This window comes from Balearica regulorum, chromosome 18 (genome assembly GCF_011004875.1).
Source record: "Balearica regulorum gibbericeps isolate bBalReg1 chromosome 18, bBalReg1.pri, whole genome shotgun sequence".
NCBI lineage: Eukaryota > Metazoa > Chordata > Aves > Gruiformes > Gruidae > Balearica > Balearica regulorum.
Window position 1 is genome coordinate 1095042 of NC_046201.1, and position 19530 is coordinate 1114571.

General features: G+C 43.4%; 1 protein-coding gene across 5 annotated transcripts in view; it reads left to right on the forward strand.

Moving 5' to 3' along the window:
- Window positions 1-19530, forward strand: part of RPTOR (regulatory associated protein of MTOR complex 1) — a 150025-nt gene that overhangs the window by 61081 nt on the left and 69414 nt on the right. For all 5 annotated transcript variants that reach the window (XM_075771018.1, XM_075771019.1, XM_075771020.1 and 2 more), the window contains exons 8-9: window positions 9892-9992; window positions 10945-11089. In XM_075771018.1, coding sequence (XP_075627133.1) covers window positions 9892-9992; window positions 10945-11089 — 246 coding nt within the window. The remainder of the gene's footprint in view (window positions 1-9891; window positions 9993-10944; window positions 11090-19530) is intronic.

The window sequence follows — 19530 nt, forward strand, 5'->3', positions numbered from 1 at the left end:
GTGAAAATTTGATTATCCTATTTCATCTCAGCTGGAGACGCTAAGCAATGATTCTCGTAAAGCTGTATTTCAGAGGCACTAATCTTACCAAAACAGAAACAATTTTTCAGTTTACGACTAAACCAATAGACACAGGACCCCGGCTATCAAAGGAAGTGTTAGGGCGGTTTGCAGAGATGCGTCAGTCTAGGAAAAGGTCTGCCACTGGATATGTTTTCTCTGAAAGCCATTGTGAAAATGTGGTGGCTTTTGTTTATCTTCTGGCTTTGAGGGGATGAGAAGCAGGAAGGACATCTGCCCAGGGGTTAACTTGCTTTGCCTGCGTACTCAGAGGTGTGCTAACAGGGGTTTTGGCGTGACAAGGTTAGATGGTCCTGAAGCGAAAAGCTATTTAGTGGTAGAAAGATGTGCAGTTCCCTGGCTCTTGTTTAAGTGGGCAGAGTGAAGGGGATATTTTTTGGGCGCCTTTGGGTGTTGGGCAGCAGAAATTCTTCCTGAACCGATGGGGTCATCATCAGTGTGGACTGAGATCACCTCAGGCCATGCATAAATGTGTTCTGGAACAATGATTGCATCATGTTAATTGCAATTAATGTTGATTGCTGCAAGAATGTACCTAATCAAAGTGAGAGTCAATGAAGGTCTGAGCCAGGTAGCTCAAGAATTGGTTTCACTGACACTTGGATGTGCTGCTGAGGGTTAAATGCCCTTTAAATAATGGTTGACTGGCAAAAAAAGAATTTTCTTCAGTAATCTTGATTTTTGTTGGTAATACCACAGTGCACGTGCATTCTTTAAAGGCTGTCTTCATGGAGAGCGTGCCAGAAGGAGGTTCCTGTGGATATCAGATATTTAAACCTCATAATTTTAATCTGCTACATATATCAATTACAGAAAACACATGGGTTTTATTACAGTCTTGAGATAGGCGTAGAATACTTCCTGGATTGCCCGTGTGTATATTGTAATTTATAATTTAGTTGTCTTTAAAACTGGGAAGAGAGTTTATATTGCAATTAAGACACAGACTTTGAGACTAAATTAGGCTGCACCTTCTCTGAAGGGCTCAGATTTCTAATTATCTAGGCTAAACCAGCATTGTGATGAATAAACGTGTGGTGTATCCTGATGTGCATTTATATTACAGATCTGCTGAGATGAAGCCAAAATAATCCCTAGTTTAGAAATAAAGATCTTTGCTGGAGCCAGACAGTAAAACATAAAGAAAAAAGGAAGGAAAACTATGTTGGTGGGGTGCTAGGAATTTGGGAACGTCTGGCTGCCTCCTCATGAGACTCTTCAGTGGCAGCGTCAGTGTCGGGCATTCCTGCTGCCTTGGTCTTTTCTGCCCGATCACGAGCCATTCTGTTGTCTGTCCTGGCACAACTTGTTGTGTGGCTCCCGAGTAAAGTGAGCTGGGGCTTTGTTCTGCTTCTTAAAAACTTTGGAAAAAATCCTCAGGAATGGTTTAACTTGGTGTAGGGTGGGAGTACAAAAGTGGGTGCCAAGAATCAGGGATGTACAAAAATGCTTTGATCTCTGTTGCTGCATTAGGCTCCCTCTCCTGAAATCCCGTTCTCAGGTGAGCAGGAACGGTTCATTGCTTCCCTGGGATTTCTCCCTGGGTCCGTTCTGCAGAGGGAGGGAATTCTCTAAACAAAAATCCCGGTGACCTGAGAGCTGTTCATGCTTCTGTTGGGGCCCCGTAAAGGACAGTCTGTTCAAATACCCGGCTGAGTGTGGTAGCACAGTTCACTTTCACAACTGGAAAGGAGCCTAGTCTCTCGCTGTCGGGGTTTTGTGACAAGGGACCTTTCCTGAATGTCAGCTCTGAGTCACGTAGGCAGGAGCAGTGTGGGAGAAATGAGTCTTGTGGCAGCATGTGCTGCTGCCGTTCTGAGAGCAGAGCGCCCATCTCTAGGCTGTCATTTACCAGCACAGAATCCATTTATAAAAATCACTAGAAATAACAAATTTGATACTAAAATTAATTTTGTTTCCACTTTAAGTATTGTCGAATGTCACAGACTGGAAATTATTAATGTTTTAATGTCTATCGATTATTGATGAGTAATGGTTCAGTAGGAGCCAATTTAAAGATGAAGTAGGAAAAATAAAATCCCAAGATACCACACAGCAAAAGTAATGTAATTGGAGAGAAAGTAGAAATTATACTGTAATAGAACAAATGCCTCTGGTGCGTGCTCTTGGAATGTAGCTCATCAGTTGCCTTCAGGATGGTAAATTGGAGGACAGGCGAAGGAGAGCAGCTGCTTAGTATCATAATTTTTTTTCCCTGGGTGATCCCAGTAGCAAATACGAGCTACTGTGGTCCCTTTGAGTAAATTTTCTCTGCCAGGCTGGCATCTGCCAGTTGTGGCTGGAGGGATCCAGGTGAACATCGCCCGGGACTGGACCCCGGTGGCCAAGAGCAGCAGGTTGGGCTGAGTGCGTCAGGTCAGGGGGGGGAACACCGAGGGGTTCGCTGCTCAGGGTGGAGTGAGTGTTGCTTTAGCACTCTCTCCTCAAAGTTTAATGTGACCAGCAGCTTTTTGCTGACTTTTTGAAGTAAGTGCATTGGTCTTGGAAGAGTTTGTTATATGGAAAGTCATTAGAATTGAGGGTTTGTTTGAAAAAAGGCAGAAGGACGAAGCTGTCTAAGTGTGGTAACAAGTTGCTCACTTTGTGTTTAACTAAACAAAATTCTTATTACTGGGTTAGAAAATGAGGCCAAATGCTAAACTGAAATTGTATTTCCATCAAGATACCATATGCCTTCTGAAATACACTGCTACCTGGTGTGAGGAAGTCCAGCCAGAGCTGCTGGCCTTTGGGCTTGGCAGAAGTCAGCAAGATTGCTAACGCGATAGAGAAAGACGTTTGGGTAAAAGAACAGAGTTTGGTTATTTTCAGCAGGGCTGGACAGGGACAAATACTGTTGTCTCTTGGGCGAGTGACTAAAGGCAGTTGAAGGCAGAACGACAGTTTTGATGTTGACAGGACCATGGTCTCTCCGTAGCCTCTCTGTGTCATCACAGCTGCCAGAAGCGAAGATGTCTTTGCAGATTCTTCATCAACCCTGTGCTAGTCCAAATTCTGAAATGCTGCAGCCTGGGGGTTTTTTTGTTGTTGGGTTGTTTTTTTTTATAGTGGGAAAACTATCATTCCTAGTTTGCCCTAGACCCAGGGTACGTAGCTTTCAGCTCCTTTATTTTATTCTAGAAAATTCAGTCTTAGAGCATATTTCAGAACGTCTTTCCGTAAGTAGTATTAGCCATAGTATAGCAGGGATGCTGTGCCACGCTACCTGTTGGCGCTTGTTAATACTTGAGGAAAAACTTTGCTTTTGAAGATGTTATTCTGAAGTTTCTCTTCCGTAATAAATCTGGGTTTATTGAAATGGAGTGTTTAATTTTATCACCGTTGTTACAGGGTATCAGTCTCTAGTGTAGGCAAAGCCTATTGTAAATACAAAGCGAAGATCATACTCAAAAGGATGGTTTTCATGGCAACACTTCTTTCATATCGTTATACAGAGAGATGACAGGATTGAACGCTAGCGTACAAAGCTTTACAGCACTCTCAAACAAATAATTTAAGAACTTCAAACATTTTGTCTTTCTCAAGTAGTTTGCCAAGGTTTCAGGACCCCAGTCACAGCACGCCTGGATCATTCATGTTGTTTTGTGACGAGGACATGTTGTCTTTGAGCACATTAACTGTGTTGATGCTGTCTAAGCAGCTCTTGCCAGTGCAAGAGGTTTCCACAGCATATATCCTGCCTGCCTCACTGTGTTACCGTTTTCCGTGGTATACTCTCTCCCTTTTTTTCCTGAAAGAGTGAAAAGTGAAATATACTTACTCGCTTTTCCCAAACTAAAGTTATTGTCAATGTTGGTGGGTATACATCAGTACCAAAGCATCTTGTTTTTCTGAAGTCTAAGTCTGATATTGCACATCCCCATGTTATATATTTTATAGTCCAAAAGTAGAGGTTACGATGGAGCCCATCTGAAGGGAAAACCTGGCTTCCTTTGAAGTAAACGCTTCCCCCGTAATTAAAGTGATTCATGGGACTTTGCTAAATTTCTGACAAGGACGCTGATGGTTACACCTAACACGAGCTCTTTAGTGACCCTGACATTTTGTAGTCCTCACTTTTCACAATAGACTGCCGTGATTTAGGTCTCTGTAAAGGCGTCTGTCAGGAAGTTGATGGAAGAAGCAATTCAGAGTCCCGAGATGTTAAATTGCAGCGAGCAGCTCAGACAGCCTGCCCTTTTTCCCTTTATCTTCCCCTCCCTCAAAAGTAGTTTTTACAAATGAGATCTGCTTTGTCCTTACTGTCAAAGGCTCTCGCTGATTATCAAAGCATAATGTGAAAGACATCAGGAGAAGCGATACCAAGGCGATAGCAATATTCCTCATGGGGAAAAATACCTTCTGGAGCCTCGCGACGTTCTGGTTATGTAGATGCATGCCCAAATGGAAACGAAAAGAAGTGTAGTTTATAGCCACAGGATGGATTTGGAAGAGCACATTGTACAAGGGAAATGTACTTGTCCCAAAATACTTTATCTGAAAAAATGACGTTAAGTAAGTTTGTGTAGTGGAACTCTACGAAAATGACACAAGTAAAGTGACCTCTACTTCTTTGAGAGAGATAACCGATTATTTCAAATAAATCTTTATAAGTGTGAAGAAACAAATAGGAGGTTGCTGTACTGCCTGTCCTGTGCCTCTCCAGCACGCGTTGCTGGTTATTTGCTGCGGTGCTGTGGTGCAGCTCTCCTAACGGGTGGGAGGTTCAGTGCAGCTGGAATGCGTCTGATGTGCTTCATCGAGGGGTGGCTGATTCGCTGTCCCTGTCATCAGAGTATATTCCAAGGCAACCTGAGAGTTAAGAGTCACTCTTCTGTTGCCTTTGGAAGCTTAAACTTGAATTCCCAAAGATTATTAAGATCAACTGTCATTGAGTAATACTGTGTTAAAAATCCCTTCGTTGGATCACTCAGCTCATCGCTGGAGTATGACAAACTCCTCCAGTTTCTGGGACGTGAGTTTGAGTAGTCCTGTCCAGGAACAGGAAACACATCGTGGTTATTTTCATCTGCCGATTTATAGTGCTGCCTGTCCCAACTTTAACTGATTCCTGAGAGCTGCGCAGAGCACAGCCCTGCTGCCAGTTCCCTTCTGACGGCTGCTTTCTAGTTCAAAACCTGAAAGCTCTGGTCGGGTTTTGTGCAGTTCTGGAAACGTATTGCCTTCCAGCCTGGTGCTATTCCCCACGCTCCCTCTGCCCTCACCGTTAACACCTAATGCAGAGGTTTTCAAAGCGCTGAGCAGCATTAATCTTCACAATGCTGGAGCTAGTACAAAATTAGTATCTTCCTGACTATGTGTGAGGGCAGGGAGAAAATGAACTCACTTGATGCCACACAAGGTGTAAGAATGGCATCCTATTAATTTCTGTTTCCTGACTGCAGTCCCTCCTAGGTAGCTGTATTTTCTATGAATCTTGCAGTCAGTCTGAGAAAGGACAGTCATTTTGTGGAAAAATACCACGTGCGTTTTAAAATCCAAAATAAAACCTATACTATACTAAGTCTTTAAATAAAAAAATTAGGAGGCATACTTTGTTCCCCAAGAAAGCAGATTATTCAAGTCACAAGGAGTTCCCAAGGTCGGGCTGCTAGCAGCAACTTTGGATTTCGGGCTGTCGTTCCTGCTCAGTATCATCGGTAGGGTATGTATCGCTCACAGTCAGCATTGAACAAAGAGAATTGAGCATGAACGGCGCGCAGAACTCTCCATCTGGTGTAAAGATTTGAAGTCTACCGTGAAACACCCTGTTTCTTTCCACTGAAAACTGGCTTGAAAGTGGCCATCAAATGGTTTAAGCTCAGCATTTGGCTTGCGAGGGAATCTCAGCAAGGATCGCTTTAGTTTCTAATTAATAGCGTTCTGACTTCTGAAACGCTGCTATTTTGCTGCAGAGGGTGTTCTGCAATGCAAATATTTATGTGAAATCCTCACAAGAGCAGTTATGTGGCCTTGTGTTCCCTCTGTTTGCTCTGGGGGATCAGTTAACAAACGCTGTTTCAGAGATGTATATTTTTCCTCTGATATCAAGACAGACAGGAATTTTTTATAAGATGTTAATTTCTAGCTGTTTTAGAAACTGTATTTATACGAGGGAATATGCTTCATCGGAACCTGCATGGAACTAATACTGCTGTCCATATAGGAAGAGCAAGTTGCCATAGAGGAAGCGCTTGCTTCATGTAGTTTGTCTTGATACTTTCCGTATTTGAAGACTTGTTTCAGGAGGGAAGCTGGGGTGCGTTAGGGTTAAATCCATAGGATGTCTCGCCGGGTCGGGTGGATGTTTCTGGAACTTTCCCGTCCTATCTCAGGCACTTTCCCAAGGGGAACGAAGCTGTGCTTGGGGGTGCCAGGTTGTGTTTGTGTGTTTGAGTGTCTGAGCAGTAATAGGACAGCCCAGGCTCAGTCTGTTGGTCTTGGTTGGTGGGTGGGTTTGGGGTGGGTTTTTTCTTCTTTTTTTTCCCTTGTTTTTATGAGAAGCAAATAAGCATTAGAAAGCGTGTTCAGGAAAGCTGATCAGGATGGAGGCAGAAGCTGAGAGGTAGTGAAGACACCTCTCTTCCTTTAAGAAGAGAGAGTTTGTGCGTATGCTGATTTTTGAGTCACAGCAGACTATCTGTCAATTGGTCTCTTCGATCGCAGAAATCAGATTGCGTGTTGGTCCTGTAGTTCCTTTGGACCTCACATCATATTACAGGTGGACAAATCTGTATGAGATCTCTGTTCAGTTCCTGGGTGAAATAAATTTGAGTGACTTTTTTCGGTCTACAAAGATAGATCCTGGTTCAGCCAAGATCCTGGACCCTGGAGCAGCAAGATTCCTGGTGGAACAGCAATGTGCGTCACTCAGTGTGCTTCGGTCAGGCTGCCGTCCCTGGGGTATTGATGCTTGGAATAATAATAAACGTTAAGCCCCCAGGAGACTGTTATTTTGTCTGTGCTGACCTTCTGCGCCTCTGAGGCTGCAGAATCTCACTGGGTTACTCCTCAGAAGAGTCAAATAACTCATGCTCCTCTGAAGTGTGTATGCCTTGAACCTTTGAAAGATGAAGATTGAATTGCTTCTCTTTCTTTTAATGGTCAAGTGCTCTTCCTTCTTTCTCCACTTGTGTAAAGTATTTGTCAGCACCAAGATTTTTCTCTTATCGGTGTTTATCCACTATGTTCAAGTTGTTCCTTGGAAGGGTAGAGAGAACGACCCCCTTAAATTTCTCACTGTATGACATTCATTCACTATCTTTTGTTTTTTTTTCTTTAAGCTTTTTCTGTATCATCTATATTTTGTATGTCCTGGTTTTTAGCAGTTTAAATGAAGTCCAAAATGTGAATACTAGGCAAAACATTCTAGTATGGGTCTCAGCAGTAGAAGGCACTGGCACCTCTCTGCGCACTGCTGCTGTGCCACCTTCTCGTGGTAAGGGTCCACGCTCGGCTGCCATCCCTCGCCAGCCCTAAACGCCGAGGGCTCTCCTACGTAAGCTGGCCTGTCTTTGGAGGGGCTTGGGTTTTCTTTCTGTTCTTCACTGCTAGATGAGCCTTCACGCCACGTGGAAATTTTACAGCAGAGTTCCTTTTATCTGTAGATACCACTGTGAAAAGCATAGTGAACATACTGCTGTAAAACTTCAGAATCCAAGATTTAAGGGACCTGTGTACTGATGACAGTGATTTTCAAAGAGAAGAGGTTAACAACTCAGATATTATTAGAATCTTCTATCAAATGCAAGTCATCTTATAGCCAAAATATACACACGTAGTCACAGAAGGGCCTTCACAGTGACAAATCAAAGCGTTACTTCAGTCCCATGCTACTTGTGTATACTGTAATAACCCTCTGGCTTTAAGGGATGCACTTAAAAGCATTTATTTATTAATGTAACATGCAGCTGGATTATCTCCAGTAGAATCACCAGTTGGCTCTCCATTTTTGCTTTGTTTGAGGACAGAGGTGTCTGTATGAATATTCCAAATTTTTGCATTATTTGAGTTATTTTCTCCTATCTAAAATGCAATCTTACAAAACCCCAAACCCTTTGCTTGCTTTCACTGTGTATGCTGCCTATGAGCAGGGGCCAGTGGATCGCTATTTGGAAAGCTACCGTGCCTGATATTGATTAGTGCCACTTTTTTCTACTTTAAAATATTTAATAAAATTAGCAATTAGACTCCTCAGCGTTTTTAGTGCCTTAAGGCACCACAAATAGACTCCCGATATGTATTGCTGACAGGGTTTTGATACTCTTAGGGTTGAAAAACGACGTTCCCAGTTGCAGCCATTGCCCAGATGGAGGAAGGCCCCGGGCTGCCGGGGGTGGCAGAACGGCTTGCGGCGGCCGTGGCCTTGCCTGCTGTGTGCTTCCCTCGCAGGCTGCGCTGCCAGCCCCCGACTCCACGGGGAAAAGGACTTCCTTCTCTTTGGGGACGGGGGGGAGAGAACACAATACAATGAAAACCATTGTGGTTTGTTATTTTATACTTTTTAGGCATGTAGGTGCTATCATGGCACAAACGGGTGAGATTAAGTGGCTACACACAGCATGAGTTGACTACCACTACACCAAAACCTGGATTAAGTCAATACTTCGTTGTAGGCAAGCATCAAATCTTACATACAGCCGGTGGGGGTAAAACGTGGTGCCTCCGTTCGTGCTGTGATTTTGCGATAAGAGGGCTCCAGAGCACGGCATTCGGCAGCGTTTTGGTTTGTTCATTGGAAGGTGCTTTTCAGAGATCTTTTTCACTCTGGTTTGTAGAACTCAAAAAGAACATGTCTTCTGCTGTTGAGTTTTTGTGGGGCAATGTGTTAAATCTTAAATGAGCTTAAGGAACTGACATTCAAGTTACTGATTTCCATGGATGCCGCTGTATTCATTGGAAAGTTCAGAATTGCAGAAAACGTCTCCTGTTTGAGAAAATCTGCTCATTATGCTCAGTAACTTTTTTAGCAAGAGACTGTATTTGCACCTGCATGCAGTACTGATGGCAACAAATCTGTAGACAGCTAAGGACTAAATTCATTAATTCAAGTTTTCAGAGAACCTACTGGGTGAAAAACTGTGTTGGTGTAAGAAACGGCAAACGTGCCCCTCAAACCGAGCAGCCGCCCCGCCTGTAGCAGGCCTGTGCCTGCTCTGATCTTGGCTTAAAAGCTAGTCTAGCTGGAACAGGGAGGTGAGACTTACTGGGTCACGTTTCTTCACGAACAGGCAGCGCTTCACAGCAACACGAAGCTGTGACGCACGTGTGTTACTGTCAGTTTTTAACAAAAGGACAGTGTTTTCTAACCGTTCTCAGCTTTCTGACTGTTAAAAAATAATAATTGTTTTTTTCTGATCACTCAGAAGTTCTTACACAGGGATGTTATGGATTGTGAACATTCAGTTTGTAATATACACTGCGTTTATTATTAAATATTTTAGCAAGAAGTGAATAATGGATAAACTGAAGCAGGGTGGCACTTTTGAAGAAAAAGGCATTTCCATTGCGTGTCAGAAATCCACATCATATCTGTGATGTCTTCCCCGATGTTTTCCGTTAGCTCAGTTACCTATAGACAATTCCTTGTTTATTGTCCTTTATCTGGCAATTCATCTTGCCAACAAATTCAAATGTAATAGATTTTGGATAAGAAAAGTTTGTCTAGCAACATCAACTCTTGGTTAAGAATTAAGGTTCTGGAATTGTTGTCTTTTGTGAGCTTGATTGAGGCTCAGAGGTGTGCATGTGTCTCAAAAAATATGTTTTTTTAATAGGAAGTGTGCTTGTTTTTTTCCCCCCTGCTTGTAGGATTCCTGGAAGACTGAATGACAGGAGAACTCCCCTGGGAGAGCTGAACTGGATCTTCACCGCTATCACAGACACCATTGCATGGAATGTCTTGCCTAGAGGTAAGACTGGGGCAGGCAAATCAAAGTTTCATCAGACCTGAGCATTGCTTATTCAAAGGAGAAGGATGACGAGTAAGATAAATGAGACCCTGAAATAGGGGGAAAATTAAAGCCTGATATTGAAAGAACAGATCAGACTGGATCTTAAGGCTAGTTGATTTTTTTAAAATTCGTTCTTTTTACCAGAAGCATTTCACCAACCTGATCATCAGTAACCTGAAAGTTTTTTTCCTAGTGCTAACATGATTGCTTTAGCTTGAATAACTTCCTTTCTTACCATATTTGTAAAGAGCAATCTATTTTCTTCCAGTCTTTGTTACTATCATAAATAAAGAGTTTTTTCCTCTTTGCTGGTACGACACTGTGTTTCCCATGAGTAACTTCATCCCATTTCTTCCCCTCTTCTGCTCTGCAGTAGTGCTTCTGGAGCATGGATGGCCAAATCTGTAAACAGCTTTCCAACCGTGCTCTTTCTGATGCTCAGTGCAACATAAATTCTTCTTGGCCTCTATTGAAGAGAGCACATTTGCTGTCTTTTAGGACTCGTTTTGGCTTCTCACAAGCACATCAAACTGCCAGTTAATAGATGTGTAGTTCTTGATTAAATAGTACACACGAGTCCTTTTCTCCCTCAGAAATTTCCAAAAACTTAGGGAGACCAACTTTAAGTGGAACACCAAAAGAAGCATTTTATGCAGAAAAGGCAAACACCAGCCTGAGGTAGAAAGTGTTTAATTCTGTTAATGGGGAGTAACTGTGATGTTTTAAGGGAACTCAGAGAGCAGATTTCCATTTGATAGTTGTCGTATCATGTCACTGCAAAACTGTTGTAGATTCCTTGTTAGAGGAATAAAATATTAATGTATTTTTATGTTTTAAATGATTTTTGCATATTACCTGAGGTACTAAAGTTAGAGATATGCATCTAGTAATCCATGCAATCTCTTGGCAGATCTTTTCCAGAAGCTCTTCAGGCAAGACCTGCTCGTGGCCAGTTTGTTCCGTAACTTTCTCTTGGCAGAAAGAATTATGAGATCTTACAACTGCACCCCTGTCAGCAGCCCTCGTCTACCTCCGACGTACATGCATGCGATGTGGTAAGTCACAGCCAACAGGTTGTCCTCGCCGCAAGGGCTGCGAGCCGATGCCTTAAGGAGATTTCAGGCGCTGTAGTCATGAAAGATTGTTACTACTTGAATCTACGCAGTCAGTGTATATTAAGTCAGTGGATCAAAAATGAAATGGCATGTGGCAGCGTAATACCCATCTTCAAATGCATTTCTTCTCTGTGCATACGTAATTGCGACGTAATTCTATAATACAGAAGCTTCAGTTCAGCCATGTCATCTTTCCAAATAGCAATCTGGTACTTTTATTTTCACAAAGTAAAGCCAGTCACCTGTGACTGTCAAGGGCGGGGAGAGCTGGCAGCCTGAGGAAAAATTCTTAACATGCATTGTGGAAGTAGAAGAAAATTTTTGCTGCAGAGTTCATCTACTTTTACTGTTGCTTTTAAGATGATTAATGAAAATGGAGGTGGCACGGTTATCGAAAAGCTCTTACATGTGGTTTTGACTATCAAACAAATGTCCCGTGAATAATAATAATAAAAATAATAATAACAGTAATAACAAAACTGCTTGCTTTCATTTTTTCATTCAGTATGATTAAGACCAGAACAGTACAAAATTTGGCTAAGTACAAAGTGGTACAGTCAAGCTAACGTAGTTCCTGTAGGAGAAAATGATAGCTGGGTGCCTTGCTAAAAGGCTAATAAAATGACAGGCAGAGGTGGCTGAGTGGGCTTAATCTGCCTGCGTTTTCAAAATCCTTTTGATAAGTTTCCTCCATAAAATTGTGGAGGAAAATAAAAGTAGAGGAGGTATGAAGTGATGATGATCAGTGTAAAACTGATAGCGGCACCAGCGAGTTCAAATTGTATGGCATGGTTTCTCTTAAGAAGGAGGCAAGCTGACAAGAGAGCGCCTCGACAGCATTTGCAGGTGCAAGCAGTCATCGAGGAGCATTTGCTGGTGATGCAAAGTTGCTTTAATTATTGAGGCGATAGGGGGGACTTTGGATGGAATTACTAGCAATGGGGCAGCCTCGCTAAACGAACTGTGTTCTTGTACATGGCAAAGAATGTTACGTGCTTTGGATTAGCAACTTCTGAGGAAAATTTTTTCAGTCACTTGTAAACACGGTGAGTTGTTTCATCATTGTGTCACATGAGGGACTGGGGCGTGTGTAAGGGAAGAGTAGGAAAAGCCACTGGAGTTCCCATGGTGTCGTTCAGATGATGTTGCTGCTAGATGTGGCAGAGCCTGAGCCGTAGAACCACGCGTTTCCAGTTGCAGTGGAGTGGAACACGTTTTTGCAGAAATTTTGAAATTAAACCAGTAAATTTCTTGAGTTATTTGTAGCTTGCTTATTGCCAGCATATTAAACCCCATATTTCCAGTTCCTTATGGGAATAGAATTCATTCTTACTGCCAGTGTATTAAAAGCTTGTATTTCTGGTTTCCTATGGGAGTATGACTTGACTTGGCGTTGGTGTTGCCATCCATGTGCTGAACCACAGGAACGAAGCTGGGAAGACCTGGATCCCATGCTGTGTGTCTCCTAGTCCTGCGCGGTAGCACGATAGGTTCTAGGAATGCATTCTTTTCTTTGCTCGCATCGTAGCTCTGGTGCAAAACGGTGCAGCAAAGGGCGCCATGCTGTACAAGGGCAGGGAGTGACAGGCCAAGGGGAATGGCCTGAAGCTGCAGGAGGGGAGATGGAGATGGGATGGGAGGCAGAAATCCTTCCCTGTGAGGGTGCTGAGGCCCTGGCACAGGGTGCCCAGAGAAGCTGTGGCTGCCCCTGGCTCCCTGGCAGTGTTCAAGGCCAGGTTGGATGGGGCTTTGGGCAACCTGGGCTAGTGGAGGCTGTCCCTGCCCATGGCAGGGCGTGGGACTGGGTGGGCTGGGAGGTCCCTTCCAACCCAAACCATTCTATGAACCAAATACCTCTGTAAAGCCCTTTGGACCATACAGCAGGATAATGCCATTGTTCCTGCTTTTTAGGGTTTACCAGAAGAAGAAATTCCCTAAGAAAAGTCACACACAGGGGTTTTTATCCTTGTGAATCCCAAATACTAGCAAAGGAGAGAGCAAGTGAGCAGAGAATCCCTTGACACACTTTACTCAGTGTCCTCCAAAAAATGTGCAGTTTGAAGCAAATCTAGCAAAGGGGAAAATTCCACTTTTGTCAGAGGTGGCTCAGTTCATTATTATGAACTTTTAGTAAGGACAGATTTAGAAACTAATTTAGGGCTCGCTTAAATATTTTCTAAAAATAGTCATCCACACTTACCTATTGCCTTTCATTCAGGAATTTTCCAATGGATCCCTGATCCGAAACCTCCAAACCCATTTTACTGTTTCGATAAACTAGGTAATGTGGCTGGAGGGCAGGAGAGTTGGCCAAAGGAGTCTTGAAAAGAACAAAAACTTCAAACAACGTGATTTGATGATCACGTTGAATCTACATCTGCATTGTTACGAAGTGGATGATACAGCAAGTTTTTGCTAATTGCTGTTTTGTTGGGACTTTTCACAGATTTTGCATACCCAGCATGTCAGACAGTGGTTTGGGGAGTGAGTCTGGCTGCCACGTTGTCAGCCACGCTGTGATCTGCAAGCGGTGGGCAAGAACCTCCAGGGTTCTCTTCTACTGTGTTATAAATGTGTAATGGATGCAAATAGTGGCGCTGGCGTGTGTCAGCCAGTGCTCCTCATCCTCCTCCTCCCCTCTTGTGTGCTTTTTGGGCTGTTTATTGGGTTGTTTGTGCCTCACCCCTTTCACTGTGCCCTGTAACCCTGGGACTGTGTGCACCAGTGTGCATTCCTGACTCAGGTTTTGGTTTACTGCTTGCAGCTGAAGTGGTGGTGTGATGTTTAGGTTCTCTAGTACGTATATGTGTATATTCTCCTCTCAGCTGGCTTCCTGGGCTTTGCTCCTCCATTCACAAAGGTCGGACAAGATGACCGTGTTTCTCTGCTGTTAGGGACACAAGCCGTTCTGCATGTTCACAGCTGAGGTAGTGACTAAAAGTGGGATCTATGTACAGACATAATTCGTATCGCAGCAGAACGCTGACTGGAGAAGCAACTACTGTTGTATGTTAGTAGAGTTTTTGCACCATCTTTTGCAGAAAAGGTGTAAGTAAATGTCAGCATTTCACTGGCTGTAGCCACATCCACACCATCTCTTCTGCACGTTGCACGCACTGCCCTGATCTCCCTCCTCATTGCAGCAGCAGCTGTGAATTTGGGCTTGTGGTGCTCAGCACTGGCCTCACGACTCTCTTACTGGGAACATCTCAGAGTCAGAGAGGGGAAAGAGCAGAAGGAGCCCCTGCCTCGCTGGCGCAGACAGGCTCCTGCACTCAGAGGCGATGCTCCTGGTTCCCGTGGTGCTGGCTGTGCCTGGGTGACAGCTCCTCCGGCTCCGAGGCCAGGCCGGCGGTGTGCAGCTGGCTGTGAGCGTGCCGGAGGGTTGGGCAGACGCTGCAAAATGTCCCTTACACTCGACTGAAGCATCCCTTTACCTCCTGAATAATTACGACTGCCCCTTTTCAGACATTAAATCTGAACCGTTTGCTCTTTATCTTTTTTGCTTGCCTTTGTCTCTGCTGGTTTGATAATTTTTCCTAAGTCGCACTCAAATGTTTCAGGATTTGAGGATCTGGCGCAGCTGTAATAAAAGCACTGAGGTTGCCGGAGATACAAGCTTCTCTTCCTTTTGGTTTAGTCCTTTTGAAAACAACTTTTTGAAATTTTGACCTATTAAATTGTTGTTCTAGTCGTTTCATTTGGGAGACCACTGTTACGTTAATTATCCTTTTTACCTGAATGATTGAGGAAAAGTGAAAACTTATTTTTTGAGGGACGATTTGACCCACAAGCTGTCAATCTCTCTCTTTATTTCACCAAGAAGGGTGCTGTATTCAGGAATCAGGATTGCTGAGCCTGTGACCCTGCCCTGTTTGGTAGGCTCTCACACACTTCATTCCTTCCTGGCTTTCTCTTTCCTGGCTTAGGCGACAGCCCTTCCAGGCACGGGCTGTTCGTTTGCATTTGTGTGGTGCCTCGCGCTGTGGGTTCTTGGCTGCTGCAGGCACTACGGTAATACAGGTATTAATATTAATATATATTGATTGACTGGCTCTGCTATTCAACTTCCAGAGTCGTTCTGTCTATTGTGCAGTAAGAATAGGAGGCCTGATGCTCTGTCAGCATCTTGATCTCTGTTGTGATGGACTGTGGTTTATACATTACTGCCGTTGCCAGCAAGTTATATTCATGGCCTTTGAAAAGACCTAATAATGTGTTTGGAAATATTTCCTAACATAGGTCATATATTAAAACTGAAGTACCTTAATTGTGCTTTGGAAGAGCTATGATTTGTCCATAGTAGAAATATTGCAATAGTGTATACACCGACTGTGAAATTCTAGTTGAGAGAAAGCCATAACGTACTGCAAATAAAATAAGTTTGAAATTCTAGCTGAAAAGAAAACCATAATATAGCAACCCAATTACAGGTAAGAGAGGAGCTGGAGTCTTTGAACGCTGTGGGAGTGTTGCAGAATGGATGCAGGTCTGCCCGCTGATTGCTCAAAGAAATGAGTCTCATTTAGCGACACAGAAAGAGTTCGTATCTCAGCAGGAAGAAAGCGATTGTTGGAAAGGGCATTTGGAACTGTTTGACATTTGAAGGATTAGATTAATTCAGATTACACTGTTGATTTTATCAGATTTTTTTTTGTGTGTCTATGTGTTGGTCTTAACATCTCCAAGACTCATTAATGAACTACAAATAGTTCAATGGAGAGAAATGCAGGACAAAAGAGGCAAAGCATGGGTTTGACGTTGTGGCTGGAGCAGGGGAATGCAATGGCAGAAGAAAGAAGGATTTCACAGTTGTACCAAATATTCAAAGCAGTAAATATTTGTTAAAATAGCTGGGTCTGAACAGCTTCCTGGCTGCCTCCTCTCCAGCAAGCTCCGGGAGTTCACAGTGTCACTGTGGAGCAGGTGAATTCAGGCTGAAATCTGAAAATTCAATCAAACAGGGCATGTCGTTGAATTGTATGTGCAGAAAAAACAAACATGAAAAATCTTGTCCAAAGCACTTGATAAAGTCTGAAATACTTACCGGTTCCAGAAACACAATTCCAAACAAGCAGATACTCTGGTGCCTGAGCCCCAAGACTGCAAACAGCTTCAACTTCTCCTTAGTCGCTCCTCAGCACGACTGTCCCAGTAAGAAATACTCATTTTCACTAATATTTTGTGTGATGCAGTATAATACAACCTATTCCCAGAAGAAGAGAGAATGTTAAAAGACATCAGTAATACATTATAAAAAATGTGACATGGGAATTAAAAGCATTAGACATTGACTCAGCCCAGAAAATTGGAGTGCAAGAAAATCCGCCTTCACGATCTGCCAGCTAATACAGCGCACGTGGGTGAGGAAAGACTAACGCACGTTAGGTGTCTTTCCGACACCGCGTTTCATTTGTGCTGTTAAAGTATTTCTGCGGGCTCCATTGCCGAACGGTTCCTGGATTTGCACAATAAAACAGTCACTGAGCAAAGCTGCAACCCTCGGCCTTCTGTTCTTTGGTTAAAAGTCCAAACCTTGCAGCACCTCTGGGAAACAAAGGTGGCTGGATGAGTTTGTGCTAAATTATTAAAAGTTTAAGCAGTCCCACTGGAATGAAGCTGGTATTGCATGGAGAGGGGAGATAGATGGAGTCTGGGGGGCATGCAAATGGGGACTTTGTGCTGAGGGACTAAGAAAAATTGGAACTAAAATATAAAGACAAATATGTGAGTGTTTCTGTCACAGGAGAAGGGAGTTAGTGATGGAATTCAGGGGAGCTCTTTCCCTCTTTAATTTTTATTGCAGAATTATGGAGGAGCAGTGCCTTTTTGTGTTTAATTTTCATATATTCTGAAATGCTGTATCCCTTCCCAGGATGATGGCTTGCACCTTGTACGTTGAGGACCTTGTTGAACCGACGGATGAGCGCAGGCAGAGATGCAGGGCATTGCTGGCTTGCTTGCTTTGCAGACTGTTTCTGCTGGCAAGCGGCGTCGCTTTGCTTGTTTTGGATAAACAAAAGCACTTTCTTGCCTGTTTAACTGAGTCAATCTTCCAGCTGAGGAGAGGATTTAATATACATTTATTCTGAAATGTGTATGGGAGATGCATGAGAGTATGTTTTCCCAGTAGTCGAACCTAAGGAGTGCCCACCCTAACACAGTTGGAAGTCCGTGAGCGTGACCCCTTTCTTTAATGAGATTGCTTCACGCCATAGCATGGAGCACTGGAACGGGTTTTTATTGCCCGTTTGGGGAGACGTAACAGGAACGTGCATAAAGCCTTACGATAAGTGTGCCATGGCTTCCACCTTAACTGGGGTGTGCAAAGGGGAGGTGTCTTCTCTTCTTGTGCAAGCGCTCTGTCAATTTGTTGTACGTACAGAGCGATTAGGACAACGTAGCACAAAACCCCTCATTAACACATTCTTTACTAGCAGAACGCAGCGAAGTTGAAACACTGCGATGGTGCAGTAGGTCATCGCCCAGTGGGTGCATCGTAGTGTCGTCTTGTCGCAGCTGGAAGAGCGCAGTAAGGAAGGAGGAGGGAGCAACGCTGAGGTATTACCCAGCTCTTTTTGTACCTAACGTGGGGAAAACAAATCTTCCGAAGCACTTTGCAAACAGCAATCTCCACAAAGAAGGAAGAGAGGTAGCAATCTCTTGGGCTGGCTTTCCTAAATCATTTCTAGTGTGCACCACCATCCATCCTGGTTGCCCTGCCGCTCCCTAATTTATCTCTTGTTTGTGTGCTGAAGTGCAATATTAGTTCGGTGAGCGTATCTACAAGTGGCCCACCCTTCTAGTTCCCTCTGGCATATTAAAACAGTCAATCACTGCTCCTCCTCCCCACCACCAGCCATTATTTTCCCCATGAGTGTAACACGTATTTCCCCCTTCTGTTTCCCTTCACGTACTCTGTGCCATTAGTCCTTTACCATTCAATTGCGGCTTGTTTGAAATCTTTTAATTATTATAACAGCCATTTAATGCCGTCGCCTGTTTTGCCGGTGCAGAGTTAGCTGCGTGGCAGCTCGTCCGGGAGTCTCGCAGGTAACGTGGAGTTGTTCTAGTAGTGGGAAACGGAGAAGGGTTACTTCGGGCAGAAGGGCTGTTTGCTCATCAGTCCCCTCGGGCAGCGCGGTTTCTGTTTCCTGCGGAGCTGGAGCAAAGCGGTGTGTTGGGCTGGAGAATCAGCTGAAGTTTTTGGACTGATCAGAGTCTCTTATGCAGTTGATGTGAATCAGCAGCCCTCTGGATTGCCATGAGCAGGAGCGTTAAGGTTTTATGTTGGTAGTTACTCTTTTTTAAAGATTGAGTAACGTTGGCTACGTTGATTTTTAATGGCCTGTTTTTAGAAGCGTAAAAAGGGATTTTGTTTTAATCTACTAAAATCTCTTTTTAAATTTTTTGTTTGTTCTTTCTGATAACACTTAAAACCTTTTGAGGTTTGACCTTGCAGGGGTGCTTTGGACATTTTTATAGCAGTATTAGTGCTTCTTACCTAAAATGACTTTAAGGAGCTCAGCATCTTAGCTCTGTGCCTCTGCAGTATAATGACCTACGCAGAATCCTTTTATAGGCAGCCAAAATAGGACTAGTTGTCTCTGATCTCTAAACCATTTTCTCCCATGTAGTAAAACTTATCTCAAAGGCACTGTGTATTGACATTTTGTGATGTTCAAGAGAATTTCTTTGGGTGGAATTGCCCATTCCTCCAAGAAACCTGAAATTCAGGAATATTCATTCTTTGCTTGAAGTAAAATGATCTTTATATTTCTACTAATTGACTTTGCCTCTACCTCGACCAAGAATAAATATCTCTCTCATCAGCTCTGTGTAAACATTTTGTCTTCAGCATGGGTCTTTATTGAGCATGTGGGAAGCATTTGTTGCCTGTGCTTTGATTATCTCTTGATTACCTCTTAATTATATTGGCAGCATATTGTCAAGTGGAAGGTGAGTGCTGTGAAGCAGAGGGACAAGGTCTGGGGCAACTCAAGCAAGCTGCATCTCTTGAATCGGTGGAAAAAATGCAAGAGCCTTATAGTTTATTTTTCCATCTAATTGGAGAGATTGTTTTTGGTTGAGAACAGCTGCCAGTTAGGCTGATGGGATAGATTTCGCTCGGCAGTTGTTCTGATGGAAGGCTTTGTTTGACTCAAAACAGGGTGATTTAAGAACTTATTAGAGCAGGTAACTAAAATACACTGTATTGATTATCACCTATGGCCTTATGTCTGCAAATGTTCCTAGGAGAAGGAAAATTGCTCAGCCTATTGATGTTAACGCATGATGGCCACAAGCCACGGAAGAGCAAATGTGTCTGGAGAGTAAATGAGGTTCTTTTGTGTAAGGAGCCCGGCGGGTGGTGGTTTAGC